This window comes from Diceros bicornis, chromosome 4, assembly GCF_020826845.1.
Source record: "Diceros bicornis minor isolate mBicDic1 chromosome 4, mDicBic1.mat.cur, whole genome shotgun sequence".
In the NCBI taxonomy this organism is placed as follows: Eukaryota; Metazoa; Chordata; class Mammalia; order Perissodactyla; family Rhinocerotidae; genus Diceros; species Diceros bicornis.
The window spans coordinates 63,359,230-63,383,784 of record NC_080743.1 but is presented as its reverse complement, the minus strand read 5'-3'; the positions used below and the strand labels follow the sequence as shown (position 1 = coordinate 63,383,784).

At 38.7% G+C, this 24,555-nt stretch overlaps 1 protein-coding gene across 1 annotated transcript in view; it reads left to right on the top strand.

Annotated features, from left to right (window-relative positions):
• SPTA1 (spectrin alpha, erythrocytic 1) overlaps window positions 1-24,555 on the top strand; it is a 63,952-nt gene that overhangs the window by 6,572 nt on the left and 32,825 nt on the right. Inside the window, exons 6-21 of the mRNA XM_058537594.1 lie at window positions 405-549; window positions 2,270-2,424; window positions 3,660-3,795; window positions 3,909-4,010; window positions 5,504-5,641; window positions 6,261-6,371; window positions 7,679-7,756; window positions 7,904-8,059; window positions 9,434-9,638; window positions 11,036-11,217; window positions 14,024-14,267; window positions 15,563-15,685; window positions 19,548-19,765; window positions 20,589-20,681; window positions 22,412-22,549; window positions 23,791-23,942. Coding sequence (XP_058393577.1) covers window positions 405-549; window positions 2,270-2,424; window positions 3,660-3,795; window positions 3,909-4,010; window positions 5,504-5,641; window positions 6,261-6,371; window positions 7,679-7,756; window positions 7,904-8,059; window positions 9,434-9,638; window positions 11,036-11,217; window positions 14,024-14,267; window positions 15,563-15,685; window positions 19,548-19,765; window positions 20,589-20,681; window positions 22,412-22,549; window positions 23,791-23,942 — 2,376 coding nt within the window. The remainder of the gene's footprint in view (window positions 1-404; window positions 550-2,269; window positions 2,425-3,659; window positions 3,796-3,908; window positions 4,011-5,503; window positions 5,642-6,260; window positions 6,372-7,678; window positions 7,757-7,903; window positions 8,060-9,433; window positions 9,639-11,035; window positions 11,218-14,023; window positions 14,268-15,562; window positions 15,686-19,547; window positions 19,766-20,588; window positions 20,682-22,411; window positions 22,550-23,790; window positions 23,943-24,555) is intronic.

The following is a 24,555-nucleotide window of genomic DNA, read 5'->3' as shown; positions in this document are numbered from 1 at the left end:
ATAGTTAAGAAAACTGTGACCTGCCCTATAGCCAAGTTTGTGGTAAATGGAGCTCAAAGCAATAAAAATAACACTAGTGAATTAGTGATGGAAGCTCATCAGAGGCAAGGAAAGCAGATTAAGAATTGGATGGAGGTGGAAGGTGGAGTTGGGAAGAAAGACATTCACGAAGAGCTGACCCAGATATGGGAAGTATGTCTGGAGGCTCAACACTCAGGTTGTGTAGGTCCCTACATCTCAATGGAAACCGTTAAAAGCAAAAACACTTTACATTACATTTTGCTAGTGTGTAGGAAGACAGTAATTGCTAACTGGGTGAAGTAGGGTGGTCCTTGCTGTGTGCTCTGTTTGCCCTAGAATGCCTGCCATCTTCTTTTTTTGGAGCTCATGTTGATATCTGGCAGGGATGTTACCGAAGCCATCCAGTGGATCAAGGAGAAGGAGCCTCAACTCACCTCTGAAGACTATGGCAAAGACCTTATTAGCTCTGAGGCACTGTTTCACAATCACAAGAGACTTGAGAGGAGCCTTGCAGTCATGGATGACAAGGTAAGCCACTGTTGGAGGAAGGGCTAGCCCCTTGAGCTAGAAGAGGCATTTAGTGGTCATCCTGCCTCCACAGAATACAATAAATTCACTGTTTCAATGAAGGAGAAATTCTGTGGCCCTTGAATATACCTCTTCACTCTAGTTCATAACTTGTATGTGAATATTGGATATCTCTTGTTTTTATTTAAATTACTTTTATTTAAATACACATATGTATTTTGCATACTCTTGTGTTTTTTGTAATATATTTCATGATTAAAAAACAAAGAAGATACCTCCAAGAATGGTTTCCCAATCTTACTCAGTACCCTGTGGCCAGAGATCTTTCCTTTCATCTAATCATACTTTCTTCTGTTGCGGCTGAATCCTGTTTCTTTTTGTCCTTCACTCAGTAGATAAGGGAAGACATTTCTTCTTCCCTTTTTATAATAAACACAGAGCTTACTAAATCCACCTTTGGGTTCTCCTCCAAAACCTGGGAAAATCCAATTCCTATACTTAGAGGAGTAGACATAGGCATACTACAACTTGGAGCAAGGCTGTATTCTTTTTTTTTTTTCTTGTGAGGGAGATCAGCCCTGAGCTAACATCCATGCCAATCCTGCTCCGATTGCTGAGAAAGACCGGCTCTGAGCCAACATCTACTGCCAATCCTCCTCCTTTTTTTTTTTTTTTTTTTGCCCCAAAGCCCCAGTAGATAGCTCCATGTCATAGCTGCACATCCTTCCAGTTGCTGTATGTGGGATGTGGCCTCAGCATGGCCAGAGAAGTGGTGCGTCGGTGCGCGCCCGGGATCCGAACCCAGGCCGCCAGTAGCAGAGCGCGCGCACTTAACCGCTAAGCCACCGGGCTGGCCCAAGGCTGTATTCTTGAATGATTCCCATCCTTACTTCCCCTCACAACTTTAACCATAACTTAAGGCAATTACTCTTCAGCTTCTACGATGGAGTCACTTCACAGGAAGATCCCCTACTTACTGTGATTTAATGATAGCTCTGTCCCTGAGTCCAGTTTTTGAAAACTATTCCACCATTCTACTCCTTCTTCCATTCTTGCATGTTTTTTGTCCTTGGTCTTTTATCTTAATAATGAAAAATAAAATCCCATGATTTTATGGATAATGATAATAAAATCTTAAATCCTATACAACACCCGATTATAGTTGAGTATAATGAAAGGACTAATGGTAACATGCGGAAAGTCACCCATATTCATATTTTTGCCCTAGTAACCCTGCTCCCCAGGAATTGTACTCAAAATGGTCTGGCATTAATGGAACATTCTTGGCAGAAATTTTCCTGGTAGAAATTTCTTTCTGATTCCCACAACAATATTTATGGAAACAGTGTAGAGGGTAGCGAAGGACAGACTTAGATCTAAACTTGCTTCTGACACTTACTAGCTGAATGACCTTGAGTAAGTAAAATACTTTACCACTCAATTTTCTCATAAACAGGGAAATACCTCACAATATTATTAAAGGAAAACTATAAAATGAGAAAATGCATGCGAAGTGCTTAGCACAGTGAAAGACAAAAAGCTCAGTAAATTTTTATAATTAATATAGTACATTAGTATATTAATCTAAACATTTCACTATAAGTGTATTAGTAAATTATTATTGTTCATATGATTGTTTTGTTACACACCTCCCATAAAACTTTGCCACGAGGAGTCAGAGTGCTTGGATTTCCCACTAGGTTTCTTTTTCATCCCAAAGGTGAAGGAGTTATGTGCCAAAGCAGAGAAACTTAAGCTTTCTCATCCTTCAGATGCACCTCAGATTCAAGAGATGAAAGAGGATCTGATCTCCAACTGGGAGCACATTCGAGCATTGGCTACCAACAGATATGCAAAGCTAAAGGCTTCTTATTGGTGGGAAAATTCTCCTCTCTATTGCTCTACCTATCTCTACAGGGTCCAGGTATAAGACCAAAAGCAGAAACAAAAGAATGAAAGGAGAAAAATAATGAGAGACTTAGCCCTCCTGCTTGCTCAGTAGAGGCAAAAGAAGTTTTAACTTGCCGAAGGAAGTCCTTTGGAGGCTGATATAATACTCAGCATGACACCTGCCCTCACCTGCACGCCTGTCTTCCTCTGTTTGTGTGGTTGTAGGGTACTATGAAATGGCCCATAGGACTGGAAGAGCAGCTGAAGAAACTTCAAAATCCTGGTGCTAACTGAAACAAATCTCAATTTCTAAGCCAAAGAGCATAAAAATAAATCCAGAATTGTCTCCTGAATGTGGGTTAGCTGGTCAAATAACTGGGTATTAGTTCAGTATTTAATTTTTATAGTTAGTTCTTAGATCACCAGAGAACAGTCTTTATCTTATTGTTATGATTTAAAATTAAATGGTGAGCATTTACTTTTTTGAATAGGTAACCATTTTAGTGGTTTGTGTTTTTTTTTTATTTTTTATTTTTTATTTTTATTTACTTCTTTTGATGAGGAAGATTAGCCCTGAGCTAACATCTGTTGCCAATCTTCCTCTGCTTTGCTTGAGGAAGATGGTCCCTGAGCTAACATCTGTGCCAGTCTTCCTCTACTTTGTAAATGGGATGCTGCCACAACATGGCTTGATGAGTGGTATGTAGGTCCCAGGATTGGAACCCTCGAACCCCAGGCCGCCAAAGCCAAGTGTGTGAACTTAACCACTATACCACCAGGCAGGCCCTGGTTTTTGTTTTTTATTAATAGAGTTTAGGATGAACTAAGATATGTGAAGGCTCCTAACCCTAACTCTAGTCCTCTCTTCTCACGAAGTGGTTCCTGTTATTTATATGTTATGTACTTATTTATTGGCTTCATTGGGAGTATTTTACTCCACTTTAAGTCCCTCTAGGGTAGGTGTGATCTTGTGATGTTGGAGAGGCAATGTCCATGTGCCTCATCACACAATGACACATCTACCCAAGGAATAGACAACCTGAAGTGAAGGACTTGCAACCTGCACCACTAACAGAACCCGAAGTACATCAGGGGAATGGAAGGGTAGGATTAGGGTGAGAAGCATGTGCCACATCTTAGCTCAGTCCCACCCTAACTTCATTCGAAGTCCATTTACATCGGGTTTCTCCTTCCTGTCCTTTACTTTACCTTTCCCTCAGGTACCAGCGATTCTTATCTGACTATGATGAGCTCTCTGGCTGGATGACGGAGAAGACTGCTCTGATCAATGCTGATGAGCTGCCTACAGATGTGGCTGGTGGGGAAGCCCTACTAGACAGGCATCGACAGCACAAGGTAGACAGGAATGTCTTCCCCAATAGGAGGAAAAGGGAAGTGCCCTGGCTCAATGCCAAGAATGTCGGAAGGTTTCTTGCTGCATTTTAAGACGTTTTGTCTTGTGGCCACAGCATGAGATTGACTCTTATGAAGACCGATTTCAATCAGCTGCTGAGACTGGTCAAGACCTGCTGGATGCAAATCATGAAGCCTCTGAGGAAGTTCGGGAAAAGGTAATCTAGTTTAACAGAGTTCGTGAAATTTTGATGGATATTTAGCCCTCGATGAATCTCATAATAATATGATAATCTCTGAATGGCAAGAGGATAGAAGTCATGTAAACATATTAATAACATGGGCCCAAATTTCACACTGCTCCCTTCTCATATTGCTTTAGCTAAACTGAGTCATTTGAAAGTCTCAGGACATGATGTGTGCTTCCACATCTCTGAAGCTTTATTTCATCAACCTACCTACTTTCATCAACCTACGTTCTACCTAATATGAAACGTCTATACCATCTTGCCTCATCACATATGCTGCATTTTATCACTTTCCCATGCTCATCTCTAGAGTGTAAATTTTATGAGGACTGCATTTTTTTCATGTTTGGATTCCCTAGCACAATGCCTGGCACGTGGCTGACACCTGTGCCTTTTCTTCTCTCCTCTATACAACCTCAGAGAAAACTGAGTTTCCTATATCTGTGTATCTCAAATTTACATTAAGTAAAAAGAAAGCTTTAAGCACTCAGAATTCCACTGATGGAAGAATCAGGTTAGCCATTATCCTAACCTCCTTGATCACAGGGGCTCCCCTCAACCCCTTGACACAGAGAGATTTTGCTCTAGTCACAGAGTCACAGGAACTCCCTGAGATGATAATTAAAATAAGATTTGCAGGCTCTTTGCATCTCATTAGATTCTAAGTTCAGCCTCCAGCACTATGATGGATGAGGTTGAGATGACTATATTCTGAATTCCCCCAGAACTCTATGAGAACATTATAATACGGATTTCTATTATTAACAATTTTCTGCCAAAGCAATAGCAGGACTCTAAGTCCTAAAAATTTACCTGTTATCTTGGGATCCTGAGAATTCGTGCTGTCTTTTGGATGGAGTTAACACAGAAGCTGTGTTAATAAGCTGGACTTTCTTGGGCAGGTGCTTGGGCAGAAACTAAAGCTTTTATGGGTGAGAATGACACTTTTCTCTTTTCTTGATGGTTCTTATTTGGTTTCAGAGTAGAATGCAAGTTTATCAGTCTGGTATTTTAACTGCTCTAGAACTTGAATTTCTCCAAATGTCCACCCTTTTTAGACATAGCACTTTTCTCTGGAGCACTTCGTATGACCTAACCATTACTTGGAGTAATTACTTGCTTGTGGCATTATGTCCTCCTACAATCCTGATCCCCCTTCTCCACCCTTTAAATCTCTGTTTGGTACCATACTTTCTATACTTCTACTCCCTGGTTCTCCCAACCAGAATTAATCTTTTCTTGCTTATTTATACATATTAAGTGTGTTATATCTCTTTTACTAATATTTATCTCATTTTTCCTATACTACAGTTATTTGCTTAGAGGATGGAGACTTAAGAGAAAAGTGTATGTCCTGTTCATTTTTGTGTCCTTCAAAAGACCTTGCATTTATTAGATGTCCAGTAAATGTAGGATAAAATAATTAAAATTCTTCCAGATACATTATCTCTTTCTTTCTAAAGATGGAAACACTTGCCAATAACTGGGCAGCCCTGTTGGAACTGTGGGTCAAGCGTCAGCATCAGTACGAGCAGTGTTTGGACTTACACCTCTTCTACCGTGACAGTGAGCAAGTGGACAGTTGGATGAGTAGACAAGAGGTAACAGGAGGGGCTCAACAAGTGTCCCACACCATTTCTCCCACTCCTCATTTTCCACCATGACTACTCTCAGCATCCTCAGAAGCACTTCTATGGTCTGAAGCTTGTCCTCAGGACTGGAGGGTGATCCATAAGGAGAAGAAAAGATTGACCCTCTCTATAAGGCTCCTACAATTCTCTCATGGACAAATGAGTAGAAAAACTACCTAAATGAACAGTAGGGGGGTTTTAACCTCTACTGAACACGAAGAAAAATAATTTTTTTGCAAAGGGATCAGAAAGAGAAAATTGTGATGAGTCAGGCAGAGTTAACCAGAGATTTCTTAGAGGTGGTGAATGGTCTTCTCAAGGCAGCTTTGACAACTCAAGACTGGTGCCTAGATTCGTTGGGAGAATTCTATGTGGACAAAGTTGATAAAGTGGTGTGAGACGATTGGGAAGGAAATCTGAATGTCCTGCTGTTTGATGTTAGTCTCTACCTACCATACTACTTTGAGCTAATTCCCACTTTGCTCTCCAACCCTCTCACCTTTCTTCATCCTTGTCTTAGAGATATTCCAAAGAGAATGTTTCTCACCAATGAGGCACAGCTGGGATATGTCTTTCTGTCTTCTCATAGGCTTTCCTGGAAAACGAGGACCTGGGAAACTCCTTGGGCAGTGTGGAAGCCCTTCGTCAGAAGCATGATGACTTTGAAGAAGCCTTTACTGCCCAGGAGGAGAAGATCACAGTAAGAAATGGGCCCTGGTTTGGGCAGTGGCTTCATGTTTGTATATGTCATCTCATACAATACTCATCCTTACGTAGAATCACTGATAACTATCAGACATAACATGGGGATTATTCTTAAAAGAGCAAACATCTGGAAAAATAATCATACCATTTTTATCACATCTCTTATTCCACAAAGCATGTTTAGACAGTTTTTAAAGGTTTCAAGCCATTTATATTTTCAAATGAAGTGCATGATTGTCTTAATTTTTTCTGCAGTGTAAATAAAAACTATTGGATCCATATCTGATATAGAATCATTAGTTAAAGGTTAAAATGTTTGAAATTTACTTTTTCAGTGTATTTTTTTCCAGTAATATCTCCATTTAGGTTTCTCTAGTAATATCTAGATAGCTAAGTAGTATCTGTTCTATTGCTGTATAAGTATACCTTCATCTTCATGTCTCTCATCTGATGCTAGGCTACTACAGTTTTCCTGTGAACCATAAATTACAATATCCCAGAAACTGGTCAATGTATAAGCAGGGCTCAGAGAAGTGTGAGGAAGACTTTATTAGCCCAATATACTCTATGTCTCTGGCTGTCTCCTCGGATGGTGCTGGCTTTAAGCTCACACGCACATATACCATCACCACCAGCAACAACGATAACAATAAAATTCCAAGTCTTCTCTGTAAATTTTCAGTCAATACGGAGCGTAATATGGTCCATTATCAATCCATAGGATTGTTCTGCTGATTCTCATTGGTAAAAGCTAACAGTGTATTGTTTATAAAAGGCTATCCTTTATTTTAGATGATTTTCCTATTCTCAACCAATCCACCCTGAGCTCTAGCTGTTTTGGGAGTTCATAAATGAATATGAGTAAAAATTAACCTCTACAATTTCTGACTCCTCTCCTCATGTGTCCAGAGATAAAAATGCAGATAGAAATATATATACATAATATATGATGGCTAGGTAGATAGATAGATAGACTGACCACTGAAGATGGCTATATCAAGAGTGCTTCCTGTTGAAAATTTAAGAATAAATCAAATACTCATCTTTCAGTGACATCGAAATTCATTTACTATAACCTAGATTTTCAAAATATTGTTACATAGAAAGGGTAATTAATCTGCCTGAGATATATATTTTGAAATACAATTTGTAATAGAAATCAGAACTAGGACCTAGATCTTCTGATCCTGAAACTTGTCCTCTTCCAACATTGCTATGCTTCCTCTTTAAACAGCTAGCCAAACTGTAGCCACTTACTCAGTGGCTACTGAAGGAAAACCACTCTGTTATTTTTTTTTTCAGACCTTAGACAAGACTGCAACCAAACTGATTGATAATGACCATTATGATTCAGAGAACATTGGTGCTATCCGGGACACGGTATGTCCAAGGTCCCAGATGTGCGTTTGCCTGTCTGTGCACTGGAGTGAGAAAAAGTGTTGGGGGCATAGTGATCCAGGTGGACAGTAAATCTCATTTGTCCATATTTGGCTTTGCTGACAGTGACTTTGGTCATGGTTTTTGCAGTTGTTGGCTCGGCGGGATGTCCTACGTAAAAGGGCTGCCATTAGACGCAGATTGCTGGAGGATTCATGGCTTTTGCAGAAACTGAATCAGGACTCAGATGACCTAAAGAACTGGATCAACAAGAAGAAAAAGTTGGCAGATGATGAAGAGTACAAGGTAGGCAGGATTTTCAGACCCTGGGCATCAGAACTTAAGTTTCGTGGAATAAGAGTCTTGAAGCTGAATGGATGATATGGTCCAGATAGTGAGCCTCATTTTACAGATAAGGAGACAGAGTCTCAGAGAAGGGCAATGACTCCACCAAGGTTATACGTCTAGTTAAAAGACAGGAATCTAGGTTCTGATTTTCCTATACCCTGCTGCCCCTCACGCCTTTTCTCTGGCATAACTTCCAAAGGTCCTTAGCAGAATGAGGAAAGGGAGGGACTGCTCCTCAGTCAGCTTCTTATAGTCCCTTGACCACCTCTTCTGCTCCGCTCTGCACCCTTATAGTAGGAAAATATTGTATCTAAGCCCAATGTACCTTTAATTTTACTGAAAACTACATGGAACTTAAAAGTAACCTAAGAGTTTGATTTAATATAGACTTACACAGTTTTGTTGCTGGAAGGGAACAACTCCTTATTTTATAGATGAGGAAGTCAGAGACTTTAAATGGAAAGTGAATTGCCCAAAGTTATCCAGTTATTTAGAAGGCAATTTAATATAAGCATTAGAAGTATGAATTCTGGAGAAGGTGAACCTTGGCTTGAATTCTCTCTCTTTTCTCCTTTAGTTTATGTGACTTGGGGAAATTCCTGAATTATCTCTGAGCCATAGATTTCTCTACCTTGGGGTTGTGCAAAATAGATGTTTTTTACTCACAAACATTATATAATATAAACTATTATACACACATATAAATGCTCACAAACTTTCACGTTTACAGTCAGGGCTACAATTAGTCTCTTGGTTTCTAGGCCAATATCTATTCATAATATTTACTTTTCTATATCTCATGTGGTCTTAAATGTATACCTCTGATCTCTTTGTTCTTCTATCTTTATAGAACTATGAACATCTTATCTGTACCCTTCATTCTGTGAAACTCCATAATATGTGTTTGTGCTCTCTGGAGGAGTTATGGTTCCAGTGTGTATAGGGTAAATGGATCTCATCTCTTTGGAGCAAATGGATGGGTGGTTCATGTACTAGGGCAAGGATGGAAAAAAATTAATCTTTCATGACAGATCTGATTGATTCTTAATACACGCATGGGGTGTCATATTCAAACTGATCTTCAAGAAATATCTAGGCTCTGCAGAAATAAAGGCAGGGATTGATCAGCCAGGTTTGCCACGTGTAGAGAAGGAGCGGTTGGTCACCAGAGTTTCCTAAGCATTCTCCAGCTCTGTGCTTGGACTAGAACAATTATCCCTTGTTTTCTCTTCTTAGTATATTATATTTACAGTGAGAAGTAACCCCGTCCTCAAAATTTCTGCCCCTTACTTATCAAGTAATGGTTTCCTTTTATTTTTTGTCTTGTCTCAGGATACACAGAACTTGAAAAGCCAGATTCAAAAGCAGCAAGTCTTTGAAGAGGAACTGGCAGCTAATGAGATTCTGCTCAATGACCTAAAAAAAACTGGTCAGAAGATGATTGAAGATGATCACTATGCCTCTGACATTGTAACTGCTCGTGTGAATGAAGTTGACAGCCTCTGGAAGGAATTGCTGGAGGCTACAGAACAGAAAGGTTAGAAGCAGAGGTTTTGGTGAAAGGTTAATTCCTAAATTCTGAAACCTACCATTTTCACCTTTACTACCTTGAATTTACCTGGTGACCGCTATGAGAAGGGATGCTATTAAATTTGCTTCTCCTATTGGTCAAGTAGCTTTTAAAATCCAACCTAAATTTATCACACTATATATTTACACAATTTTATGTTTTCTTTGTGTATGTAGGTTTTTTTAACTGAAATTATTTTTGCTTTCCTTCATTTTTCTCTAACTTTTTTTTCTTTCTCTTCAATAAATATTCAGGAATCATGAATTCAGTATTGGCTATACACCTAAAACTAGTGTCCTTAAATTAGGTTTTATATATTTTGGTTTTAAAGATGAGACAAGATATTATGATACAGGTTATTAAATTAGACATTAAAATATTGTCAGTGCCACATGCGATGTTCCTACAGTATTTTATTCTTATAAATAGGGCTTGATGACTTTTTGCTTTTTTCACCTATCTGAAAGTGTTCAAGCTCTGCTGTAAGCCTGAAAAATATTCCCACATGTCTGTTTGAATAGTCTCTACTTAGATTTATCCTCCTCTCTTACATTGGAAAATTAATCAGCTGTCATAATATAACACAAATAATCAGGTTCCCCTGTCAATATTCCTCTTGTTATGAACATCAACTATAGACATGACTCTGCCTTGGTCATAGAAGACATACATCCTACTCATTTTGTTGAGTGTCATCCTGATTTTTGGTTTAGGAAAAGAGTCCAATTTGGCTGTGACAGTAAGTTGCTGCTACTTTCCACCATCAGGAGATAGAGTAATTGCTTCTCAGGAATAATGCAAATAATTGCTATAAGGTCTTAGAATAAAGAATTTAGCTGAGAACAATGTGGATAATTAGGACATTTTACAGAAGAGAAAATTGTGAGGCGTGGTTTGTGATGAAGGACAGGAACAAAAAAGGGAGCTAGTAAAGCTCTGAGAAAGACATTTATAAAAAGAGACTTCAAAATTTCAAACTGAGCCAAGCCCAAGTTTTATACTTCTCTTGGAAAGTGCCGTGTTTGGGTTTGAATCCCTTTGAAAAGGAGGTCTCAAAAGAGAGTAACAAATGACATGTGAAAATACCTAAGATGGTTAAAATCTAATACAGCAACACTATACCTTACCAGGGAGTGAACCTATTGTTTATCTTTGTTTTGAGAACACTACTGTATTCAAAAACAATACCATTTAAATTCGACAAATTTAAGGTGACTTCTTGAACAACCACGCATGAGACGGTTATATATTTTTCCCAGTGCAATATCAAAATATTATATTGCTCCTTAAGTCGACGGCAGCTATATTATTGTGCAATGAGGAGCAGTTATGGTACCTGTCTTATACCTAATGTCTTCTCCCAGGGACTGAGTTGCATAAAGCTAACAAGCTGCTGCAATTTGAAAATAACGCAGAAGATCTGAAGCGCTGGCTGGAGGAGGTGAAGTGGCAGGCTGCCTCTGAGGATTATGGGAGAGGCCTGGCAGACGTACAAAATCTACTCAGGAAACATGGCCTTCTGGAGTCTGCTGTGGCTGCTCGTCAGGTCTGTTGCTGGCTCTTTGGCCAACTGTAGGCCAAAGCACCTGTATGTGCTCTAAGCACACTCATAGTAACTAATTATTACTAAAAGAGAAAGAGCAAGAAACCAAAAGTAAAAATGAAAAAATTTTACTTGGTCAACTGCCTCTTCCCAAAATCTCCTCTAATCCAGACATTCTCCTGGGTGCCTGGTGTCTTTTGTCAGAACCCCGTAGCTGATAGAAGACTTTGTCGACTCTTCTAAATATAACTCTGTACTCTCAATCCAGAAACCTGGGTTTTACATATAGCCTTGTCACTTACTAATTATGTGATCTTCCATGTGTCTTTTCACCTTTTCACATCTCTATGTCCTCACCTGTAAAATACGGATTTGGATAAAATTTCCTCTTCTTGTTCTGGCATTCTGCAATTCAAAGTTTGAGAATATCTTTAATCCTACCTTTTTTTTTTTTTATTTTTTTAGTTAAGAAAATTTAAAGCCATAGAAGTAAAGTAATCTCCCTGATGTCACAGAGAAAATTCACAAAAAGGCCAGGACTATGATGCAGATGTCTAGGCTCTTAGTTTCAGGGCCAGCCCCTGACATCCCACCAGACTGTTATTTAAAATAAATACATCTAGTGAGTTTCTAGAGTATAAATACTGTATGCGAGTTTCTGGAGAACTCAGTGGAAATCTACTTTCAGTTGACTCAATTTCTTGTCCCAGGAATCCTAGCTTGTATTTAAAAATGATTCTGCTATTCCTTAGAAAGACCCACTGATCTGTCTTGTTAAAATACACTTTTATGATGTCTGCTCTTTGGTCACTCTGGGTGAAATGGGAAAGACAAAATAATCTAACAGAAAACAGAAAAAGCGAAACAAAGCCAGTCGCTTATATGGCTCTAAGAATGGCTTGATGGGGCTTGAAATAAAGTAAAAGGCTGGAGGAAGGAAAACTATATAAAGATGGCTTTGAAATCTAACTGGAGGAGGAGAGTTTGCAACAGATTCTCAAAGGAGGGAAAAGATGACGTATGGTGAAAAGTAAACAGAAATGTACAAAGAAGAGGAACAGCCTGTGTAAACACGTAATAGATAGAAGTATATGACACTATTTGGGAAAGTTAGGGCATCCAATCACCAGCTATTGGTTCTCCTAGTAGGGGTAGAGGCTGAGATATAACGCTTGCAGGGAAATTTTTGATACAGGATATTAAAGTTGGAAAAGATCTTCAATACCCTCTAGCCTAAACTCCTCATTATATAGATGAGGAAACTAAGATCAAAAAAGTGAAAGATCTTTCCCAAGATCAAATGGCAATTGACTGGCAACCAAGAATAGAAGCCACATCTTCTCTCTCCTCAGTCTGGGGCATCTTGCTCTACATTAGACATTTTCAAGTAGTACAGTGGATCCATAATGGTTATGATAATTATGATGTTTTAAAATCACTCTATTACACTATGATGTTTTCCAAAGTTAATGTCTCTACTAAGAGATGAGAACAGTTGGCTAGTGAGAGATTTTAATTTTAGTACTTGATGAAGCCTTTAATTCTTTTTGTGTGTGTGTGTGTGTATGAGGAAGATCAGCCCTGAGCTAACATCCATGCTAATCCTCCTCTTTTTGCTGAGGAAGACCGGCTCTGAGCTAACATCTATTGCCAATCCTCCTCCTTTTCGTTCCCCAAAGCCCCAGTAGATAGTTGTATGTCACAGTTACACATCCTTCTAGTTGCTGTATGTGGGACGCAGCCTGAGCATGGCCGGAGAAGCGGTGTGTCGGTGCGTGCCTGGGATCTGAACCCCGGGCTGCCAGTAGCAGAGTGTGCGCACTTAACCCCTAAGCCACAGGGCCAGCCCAAAGCCTTTAATTCTTTATGGAGAAGTGAGTATACATTTTAAGAAGCTATTGATGGTCAATGGTTTGTTCCAAATTGAGATAAGATTAATTGAAACCTTTATAGGTTGAACACTGGATAGCAAAATAGAATAAATAAAACCAATGCCTGCTATTCATCTATCTCTTGAAGAATTTCTCTTATGTACCACCACCGCCACCCCAACAAACAAACAAAACAAGCAAACAAAAATCCTGTGTACTGTGCTTCTGCCAGGCCAGTTACAGTTGACCTTACCAATAAAGATGCAATGCATCTCTTGTATCTATTTTACCATCTAGGAATACAGCTAAAATTTTATTTCTAGGAGGATCCTTCAAAATACTGTGTCTGTATTCCTCCTTTCTTAGATACAGCCCAAATGGGGACTGTGATTTACTTAAAGTCACACTACTAGGTAATGGTCAAGGCATTACCTTCACATTTCTCTTTCTGAGGTTCTGACATTTGTTTTTGTAACATCACATTTCATCTCATAGGCATTGTTCCTGCTATACAACAAACTTAGGCCTCAGAAGTATCCATGTTATTTACAACTACAGCTCATTTTTAAAGGGAAAGAAAGAGGATGGAAGGGGAACTAAGATAGAAAAAGCCTCCCACTGTTTTCCTTGGGGCCACAGTTTATCAACACTCCCAAACCATTAAGGCTCTGTAGTCTGGATTCTCTGATTTCCCTGGGACACTCTATAAATATTTTGTCCTTTCTAAAATGTGGTTTAAGAACTACTTTCCTAGCTCTTAGCTTGATGAAGTTGTCCTCAATGTAGCAACCCCTCCCACTCTATTTCACTCTATTTGAAGTCCTAACATAGTACACATGGGTGCTGATTCTCCCCGTGACCCCCCCCACCACCACAAACTCCCATCTCTTTCTACTAAATGGTGGGATTTTCTGACACCAATTCTATTTCTCCCTCAGGATCAGGTGGACACCATCACAGACCTGGCGGCATATTTTGAAGAAACAGGCCATCTCGATGCTGGGGACATACGGGGCAGGCAGGAGTCCCTGGTGTCCCAGTTTGAAGCCCTGAAAGAGACGCTGGCCACTCGGAAGAAGAAGCTCATCGACTTTTTCCTCCTGCATCAGATCTACAGAGACACAGAAGACGAGGAGGCCTGGATCCAAGAGACTGAACCCTCAGCCGCTTCCACCTACCTTGGTTAGTACAGCCTGAGCAGGCTGAGCCATAAGAGAAGACCAAGGTCTGCAGGTTGTTTGAGAGACCTGCGATACAGCAGTGAGGGGGTACAAAGTTTGCTCTCAGCTCTTTCGCCTCAGACTCACAAAAAATGTTCCAGTCTTCCATAGACTTTTAAAAAATTCATACTGAAAAGTTTACCTCCGAAAACCAGACATAAATAGTGCCATGAATTTAAGGCCTCTGGGAAGAGCTAGGGTGCTCAGCTTTTTGCTACTGGCTCTAATTTTTTTGTTGCCAAGGTCCTTGGCTGAGCAATCATGGTTAGTGTTTGGGATACCAAGTGTTTTTGTCTATACTGCCAATGACTCTCTTTTATAACTATATGAGCTATTACAAGGATAGAAGAGGTGAAGCAGTACATATTTTTCTCTCATTTGGAAGCTATCAGTTCACCATGGTCAGTGCCAGGACACTTGCATTGAAATACAAAAAAAAAAGTGTGCATAAATATCGTGCAAACTTAATATACCTATATTGGGAACATCAATGAGGGGCTGAACAATGATAACAATGGATAGCCTAGTCTGGGAAAATTTCCTAGAAGAGAAAAGATCTTTTTGAATGGTGGACAGGAATAGAGAGTTTCTGGAGAGGCATGTCGTGTGAAGTATAGGGAGGGAAATTCTAGAGGTAAGAGAAGGGAAGCATCGATGGGAGACAGAAAGGATGAAGTAGACAGCTGGAACTGGGGATCTTAGAAGATGAAGGAAATTAACAATACATAGTACTTATTATGTGCTTGTTAATGTTAAGCAATGACTGAGGCACTTTTTTAAGTTATTTCTAATCCTAACAAAGAAAACTTCAAAACAGGTAACATTGTGCCATTTTCATGGTGAAAAAACCTAGGTTTAGAGAATTTAATAATTTTCTGACAGCTATGGAAATTAGTAAGTGGAAGATTCTGCTTTTAATACCACACTACGTTGAAAGAAAATTGGTTACATAGTATTGGAAATTTGAACTGAAGCCTTATTTGCCTTTCTACCTATTTTCCAAAGAGAGTAGTCATTTATTCATTATCTTTTGTAGAATAATGAATGAAATTTTCTTAGTACAAAGAAGCTAGGGGGAAGAACAAAGCTGAGCAGAGTTAATTCAGACAAATGGTATAAATTTCAGGTGGCCCATTCAATGATTAGAACTTCAAAGGGAAGAACTCATAGATCCAAGAGTTATAAAGAAGGAGAGTAGCCTCTTCTTATTCCGTACACTAGAACAATACCAGACCTTGAAGTTTTTTTTCTCTGTAGGCAAGGATCTGATTTCCTCCAAGAATCTTCTGAACAGACACCAAGTCATCCAGGCTGACATTGTCAGCCATGAGCCACGCATCCAAGCAATAACAGAGAGAGGAAACAAAATGGTAGAGGAAGGTATGTATGATTGAGTTTGGGTTTCCCAATCATCATTATGCCAAACTTATAGGAAGAAGCTTGTTCAATTTTAGGGCTTCAAGGGAATTTAAAGATATCTGATCCACCTTTCCATACAATGCAGAATTCGCCTTGGGCATTTCTGACAGATATCCAATGTTGCTTGTATATTCTAATAATAGGAACCTCCCTACCTCATGAGCCAGTCATTTCTATTTTTCTGTAAAGCCAAAATTATTTAAATAAAATATTTTTACTCTAACAATCAATATGCTCTTCTATAGAAGTTACAGAATTTAAGTTACAAAGCCCCATAAAATAAATCAGGTCCTTTTCTCACATGGGAACTTCCAGATCTGTGAAGATATGTGTTAGATTCCCAATGTCTTATAGTCTTTATGATAAATAGCAACATTTCCTTAAATTTCTTACTTTATACAGTCTCAATATCTCTCCTCTTTCTGATTTCCTATCTTCAGAAATCCTTACTGCTTAAATATGATGTTCAGAACCTACCATCATATGCCAGATACGGTACAAGCAATGCAGATTACATTGGGATTTTTCCTCTATTAATTCAGGAATAAATTGCTACCATCCAGTACCCAGCTATCAAAAGTATAGTTTAAAATTCATATTGCTGAGCAAAAATTCAGATCTCAAGAGTGTTTCAAATCTAAAAATGTTTATTTGGGGTTCCTGTTTACTATAGTAACTCATCTTTTTTTTTTTGCTTTTCCCTCGAAATCTCCAAAAGTAATTGTGGATTTTATCTATTTCTCCTTTCTATTCTATCAGTTTTTGTTTCACGTATTTTGAAGCTGTTATTGTATGCGTAGATATTTAAGCTTGTTGTGTCTTCTTGATGAATTTAAATCTTTAACATTATGATATAGCCCTCTTTATCCCTGATGATATCCTAAAGGCTACTTACTGCGACTTTAATATAGCCACTCAGCTGCCTTTGATTCATGTTTGCACAATATACATTTCTCCACCCTTTTGCTTTGTTTCTTTATATTGAAAGCAGATTTCTTATAGACAACATATAGTTAGGCTTTGCTTTTATTTTATGCACTCTGGTAATTTCTCGCTTTTAGTGAAGTGTTTAGACCATATACATTGAGTGCCATTTGCAACAACATGGATGGACCTTGAGGGTATTATGCTAAGTAAAATAAGTTAGATGGAGAAAGCCACATATCATATGATTTCACTCTTACGTGGAAGATAAAAACAACAAAAACAAACACATAGATATAGAGATTAGATTGGTGGTTACCAGAAGGGGGTGGGGGAGGTGAGGAGGGTGAAAGGTGTAAAAGGGCACATGCATATGGTAATGGATGATAATTAGTCTTTGGGTGGTTAACATGATGTAGTCTACACAGAAATTGAAATATAATGATGTAAATTTATTTATAATAAATAATAAATAATAATGTACTGAAATTTATATAATGTTATAAACCATTGTTACCTCAATTTTAAAACAAAACAGTTATCAATATAGTTAAGTTTAAATCTAGCATCTTGCTATTTTGTTTTCACCTTGTCCATAAGTTTCTACTTTCTTTGGATTAATTGTGTATTTATTTTGATTCCATTTTATCTCCATATTTGTTTCTTAGCTATAGCTGTGTGGGTGTGTTTATTCCAGGATACTGATTCTCTAGTTGTGGTTTTGTGGTTTTCATAATGATGCTGTTATTTGCATTTCCACACTCATTATTTCATAAGTGTACAGTGAAATTTTCTGGAATCTACATGATGTGTGATAATGCCTTTTCTTCAATGGTTAATGGAATATATACTTGTGTACTCTTTTTTTTTTCTTTTTCCTGAGGAAGATTCGCCCTAAGCTAACAACTTTTGCCAATTTTCCTCTTTTTTTGCTTGAAGAAGATTAGCCCTGAGCTAACATCTGTGCCAGTCTACCTGTATTTTGTGTGTAGTTTGCCACCACAGCATGGCTGACAAGAGGTGTAGGTTTGTGCCTGGGATCTGAACCTGTGAACCCAGGCTGCCAAAGTGGAATACATTGAACTTTAACCACTATGCCACTGGGCTGGTCCCTACTTGTGTATTATTTTGTTTTAAACTTTCCTTTTTTGATTTCTGATATGGCAACCATTAATAGATATCGCCATATAAGCAAAAGCTTTTAGGGGTCCTCAATACTTTATAAAATTAAAAAGAGATTCCAGGAGCAAAAATTTAAGAGCTACTGTTCTAGGATATAAAGTATAGATCTTTAACTTATCATAGTCTTTCATATAGTATCTCACCCTTTCATGTGTAGAATAAGATCCTTAAACAATATGTTTCATTTCTCCCCTTTCATCCTTTGTACATTGATGTCACACATTTTAATTTTACATATGTAATAAACCCCACCATACATTGTTATTAATTTTGCTTTAATAATAGATTAGCTTTGAAAGAGATTAAGAAATGAGAACAAAAGCCTTTCTATATTTACTCACATATTTGCGTTCTTCATTCCTTTGTCTATGTTGATATTTTTACCTGTATAATTTTCCTTCTACATGAAGAACTTCGTCTAACATTTCTTGTAGTACAGGTCTGCTAGCCATAAATTCTCTAGGCTTTTGTTGGTCTAAAAGACTTCATTTTTGGAACACATTTTCACTAGATCTGAAATTCTTGGTTGACAGTGTCTTTCTTTCAGTACTTTAAAGATGGTGCCACATTGTCTTCTGACTTGCAGAGTTTCTGATGAGAGATATGCTATCATTACTATCTTTGCTCCTGCATATGTAATGTGTCTTTTTTTTTTCCCTCTGACTCTTTTAAGCTTTTTATTACTGGTTTCTAGCAATTTGATTACGATATAACTTGGTGTGTGTTTTTTTTTTGTTTCTTCAGCTTGGGCAATCATTGAGCTTCTTAAATGTGCTTTCTTATGGTATTTCCAGGGCAGCCTTTATTCTGGAACTAATTTAGAGATTAATCTACTACTAAGGTACAACCCTTCTGAAGACTCTACCTCATGTGTTATATCTTTCCACTTTGGTGGGTGCTAATTTTAATTATTCACAGCCCTGTGTAAGCCTTAGGAATTTTTTGGCCTGCTGCTTTCCAGTCATCCTTTCCTCAAGAAGTTTCCTTACACATGTGTGCAAAGGAGCAATCAGTTAAATACTCTAGGGGACCTTTCTGCATTATCTTCAAAGCTCCATCTCTGTGCAGCACCTTCTCTTCAGGACTCTGTTCTACAAGCTCTAGCTGTCTTGTCTTCTTCCAACTCTGATCTCTGTCTCCTCAACCCAGTGTGACTGCTAGTCCTGTTTGAGTTAGCCTTTCCAGCACTACAGCCTAGAACCTGCCCCAGGCATAAGCTGTGGCAATCATAGGGCATATCTCATATTTTCCCTTCTCTCAGGAGTCACAGTCCTCTGCCTATTGTCTGAAAATCATTGTATCTTACAGTCTGTTCTGTTTTGTAATTGTTTAGACTGGGAGAACAATTCCTGTAGTAATAAATCCTTTATGGGTAGAAATGGAAATCTGCTGAATTTTCTGTTTAGTCTAGAGAATACGTGTTTTTGGAACTCTGAGTGGTGCCTACACATAGGTATTCTATTTTCAAGTCTGTATATCACAGACTATGCCACCCCATTCACCACCACACATACACATCTATCCTCCATTCATGCCTATTCATGCTTAATCTCACTTTCAACATTCTAATTTCCAGGAATTTGGGTAAAAATGTCACATTGACCACATGCAGCATCATTCCCATGTCTTGCTTTCTCTCTCCCAGGTCAACAAAAGGATTGAAGTATAGTGGACATTAATGAGGGTAACACTCACCTTTTCTCTAACTACTCCATAGGACACTTTGCTGCAGAAGATGTGGCCTCAAAGGTTAAGAGTTTGAATGAGAATATGGAGTCTCTCCAGGTTCGAGCTGCTAGACGGCAGAATGATCTTGAAGCCAATGTCCAGTTTCAGCAGTACCTGGCTGACCTGCATGAAGCAGAAGCATGGATTAGAGAGAAGGAGCCTATTGTAGACAACATTAACTATGGAGCTGATGAAGAAGCAGCTGGGGTAAGATGGGCGTGGGAATGGACATGTCTAATACTCACCAAATGGTACCAAATTAGACTGTGGGACAGCTACAGATTCTGTTAGATTATTTGGGGTTTCCACAGTGATAACCTTTGGCCTTCATTTGCTGGGATAACCTCAGAGTTGATGGAAATCCCAAAAGATACACTACATTTTCCTAATCCCACAGAAATCCATAGACTCCTTAGAGATTATCTAAACACAAAAAGGCGTGACTAGAGATCCATGCCTGTCTCGGTCCCATCCTAAACTTCCCAGACTAACCTTGGGATTTCACAAACCAACCATGGTTTTAAGATATCATCACTTTAATTACTCCATTGAAATGAAATCAGGCAGACAAGTTGGGGCAAGAAGAACCTCGAAGGTCATAGCTACCCTTTATATCCATTTCTTTGTTTTGTTCATTGTCCTGTGGTAAACCAGTATAGTATTTCACAAAACTTTGGTACTAGAAATAATTGAAATGGGCATCTAATGTTATGCTAATGTTTAATCCTACAAAGTAACATTATCAGCATCATCCTCTTTGAGCTGCGATGTGTGTTGATAAAATGTGCAATTTTGATTTTGTTTTGATTAAAGCAAAATATTGAAATTCTTGTTCATTTAACTCCTATTTTGTTGATACTTGCAAATTTAGACTTAGAAAAAAAAACTTTACATAAATGGAAAGTGTCTCTTACGAGGAATTAGGACAATTGTTATAACCCAAAATAAGAGTTGAAACCCGCCCCCCCCAAGGAGTGCTTAGTGTTCTTCCTGTATTTGCTTCTGATGATCTTCCCCTCAACAAATCCAGGCTCTTCTAAAGAAGCACGAGGCCTTCCTAGTGGATCTCAAAGCATTTGGAAACAGTATGCAAGCTCTACGGGATCAGGCAGAAGCCTGCCAGGTAAGAAGGACTTAGGGATGGCAAGAATCACATTCCCTACCACAGAGGAGAAGGAATTCTCTTTATTACTGGTTTTTACTCCCTATAACCCAGGAAAAAATTGTGAAGAAAATACTAAGTTTTATGATCCTTATAGGCAGGAATTGTAGCATTTACAGAGTTTAGTCCATAAGAGGTTCTCGATAAATGTTGTCATGTGTTCATTGATATTATGTTTTGCTTTCCTTTTTCCTCCCTTTCATATTTCCATTCTTCCTTCTTTCTTACTCCCTTTATTTACATCTCGCCTTCTTATATTTCTTCCTGATTTCTTTCCTTACTACTTTAGTTTTTTTATACCAACACTTATTAAATGTCTACCACATGCAAGTGTGAATAAAAAATAACCCTGACTTGTAGGGAAATTACAGTCTATTAGGGGATCAGAAATTTTAACAAATAAGTGCACATAATAGATACATGAACAGGGAACAGGGTCTCAAAGAAAGAAGTGTTCCATTCTCTTGAAATAAGAATGCTAGAAGATAGGAATACTTTCATAGTTGAGGCAAGCCAGTTTATCTGAGTTACTTAAAACAAAGGTGGTTTACTATGCAGACAAGGATGAGAAGGGCTTTTCTAGTCAGTAAGCTATGAGAGTGAAGGTACTGAAGCATGAAATACTCAAGCATATCTGGGAAATGGGAAATGCAAATAGTTGAGAATATGAGATTGACTAGGGTACGAGGTGAAAAGGAGTGCCCTGAAGATTGATGAAGCTGGAATCAACTAAACGATACGAGTGTCTCCTCTGTGTAGTGGAATGAAAAGGGAAACACTTCTTACATTCAAAGAATTCTTTCTAATTAGAGCCTCTGAATTCATACACTGGGAGTAGACAAAAGACATAGACTCTCTGTGTCAACTCAGATATATTTTTACAGAACTTCTACTCTGTGCCTTCATCAAGCTGTGCACAGTGGGTGCCTAAACAAGAATGGATGGATTTAAGAATTGCATATTATGAGGAAACACAGTGCTGGAAGGATATAAAATCAGAGGGATCTTTAAGGGGAGGTAAATCTTCAACTCCAATTTGTAGAAGGTGTGGGTCATCACTTATCAAGGAGGAGTATATTTTCTTCATTCTCTCAGAGATATGATATTTGCAGAAAGTAAAAATCAGAGACAACTACACCTTGGGGAACAGGTTGCTTTCTAAAGAGAGATGCAAGATACTTGATCTCAGTTTATATTCTCAATTTTTAAAATTCTATGCCCTTTCCTGTGCTGTAGATCATTCATGTCTAAAAAAAAAAAAAGTCCACAGTTCCTTGACGTAATAATGTAAAGGCCTAGGGGTTGGAAGGATTGTCAGTACAGGCCCAGGGAATGGAGAACGTGATGAGATAGTGGGTCTTTGACTTTCTCAAACAATTTTGAAATATTGATTACCTGTTTTAAGAACTGGTGTCTTAGAGTATTTAATACGTTTCTGGCAAACTACATACTCACTTGTTCACTCTGTGTTCATTCTTCCCAGCCTGTCTGTCCCCTGAGAAGTGTTAGAGTGGAGCAGTATCTCTGAAAATGACATATGGTAATCTGTCAGTAACTGACAGCTGTGTAAGAGGTTCCAGCCTGAGGCTCCTCTCTACTGTCAGGCCCAGGGACAGCCCACCACTGGTAGGCTGTGCAGGAAGACATTTCCAATGGTAGACTGACATGTTTTGCTTCTTGTTTTTGTTCAGCAACAGCAGGCTGCACCAGTGGAGGGAGCTGCTGGAGAAGTGAGGGTTGTGGCTTTATATGACTTCCAGGCCCGCTGCAACCGAGAAGTCACGATGAAGAAAGATGATGTCTTAACTCTGCTCAGTTGCATCAACAAGGTGACTTTCTTTGCTAATCTTCTTCCCATCAACAAGGTGGCTCTTCCACAGTCATCTCTCCCAACCCTACCAGATATCTATATTTTGACCCGCCAACATTTTTCTATTGTTATCTCTCTTAAATAACCATAATTTATTGAGCACTTTCTTTCCTCCACATGTTGTATAGGATCCTGTACACACATATCTTTTGGGATAATAATGCCAGTTTTACAGTTAACCAAATGAAGACTCAAGTAGCTTAAGTAATTAGTCCAAAGAATATAGGAGATAAGGGGCAATTCTGTAATATATTTACAAGAATTATGTGTCCCTTTCTCCCAGTCTCTTTGCTTGTTCCTCTTCTGTGCCAGTGTTCCTAGTGATGGAACAACAATGGCTGAGGTTAAAAGAAGCCTGATCAAAGAGAAGGCTTTTGTCAACTTGATTTTCTTTAGACTTTATGCCTGTAAGAACAGTGACAAAATATTGGCTAGGATTTTAAATATATTTTTCATAAGAGCTCAAGTAATTTTTTTATATTCTAGTATTTAATCTCCAAAAATGATTGGGGAGAAAAGAAGAGAGTTTGGGATATTGCTACTCTGAGGACAAGTGAATTTTTTAGAGAAGAAAAATATTTTACTATCAAATAAGCTGTGTGCCAGTGCCCACTTCTCCTGCTCAGGCTTCTCCATTTCATTGCATTATTCTCTGAGGAGATTAACTCCAGAGTAGTTAGTATAGCAACACTCCCAAAATATTCTGTGGGGATCAGGGTGATACTTAAGCATAAAGCATTCATGTAAGTGAAATTCAGGGCAACATACAATTTTTAGGACCTCTGGGAGATGGATAGGGGAGGAGAAGTTCTTATACAATATTGTTATACATAGATGCTCCACCCACAAGAAGCCCAATTCGATTCCGGCTCTCTGGGTTTTTTGTGAATTCCTAGTGGACAAAGTGCCCCATCATTAGGAGAACTATCACTAGTTTTTGAAAACCTCATTAAAATTAAGGGTCTAACATCAAATGTCAGATTCCTTGATTTCAGATCCTTGTCTCTGCAATTCCTGAAACTCCTTATTTCCATTCTTTGTAATATCTGAAAATAATATGCCACCCATAAGCAAAGGTTTGCTTTTCTTGGCCATTAGCCTGTGCTTGTGCCTAGAGACTTAGTTATGAGAGTTGAAGCCTCTCCTACTTGTGGCTTTTCCAAGAACTAAGGAAGCAGTGGGGATCTGCTCTCCCTTCAGGACTGGTGGAAGGTGGAAGCTGATGGTCACCAGGGCTTTGTGCCAGCTGTCTACGTCAAGAAACTGGCCCACGACGAGTTTCCTACTCTCCCGCAGCAGCGGCAAGAAGAACCAGGCAGCATCACCCAGCGCCAGGCACAGATTGAGAACGAGTAAGTTCTGGAGGCTGGAGAACTGGACACTGTTTGGCCAAAAATTTCCTATTGGCCAAAGATACTTCTCATCACTGCATCTGTTAAATTAGAGATGTCTTGCAAATTTGCAGATTTTAAGAGCTAAAAGTAAACTTAGGGTCCTTCAAATACTTCAGTTTTTATGTGAGGAAAGGGACCCCCAGAACCGTTAAGTCAATTGCCTGAGGTCAGACACTCAATTGAGCCACATCTTCCAACTCCCTGCCCAGCATCCTTTCAAGGTTATTGCAAGGTCTTCTGACTTTCATGTGAACTTTGTTGACTATACCAGGCTGTTTCATATCCAGTTGTCCACAGGCCTGTGGAAATTTCACTTCTATAAGATGGGGAAAGGATGTTGCCAGTTACATTATTGGAATATTGACATTTTAATTATTTTTAAATGGAACACTGCACGTATATCTCTCTGTTCATAGTGCTATTTTCATTCCATCTTTATTTCCTCTTCTCCTTTACTGTTCTTCATTTGATTTTTCCTCTGTCTCCTTTTCATTCCTTTCATTCTCTCCCTCTCTCACCCTGCCTCTACTCTTCTATGTTTTCTCCATTTTTTGTTCCTCCTCTCCCATTT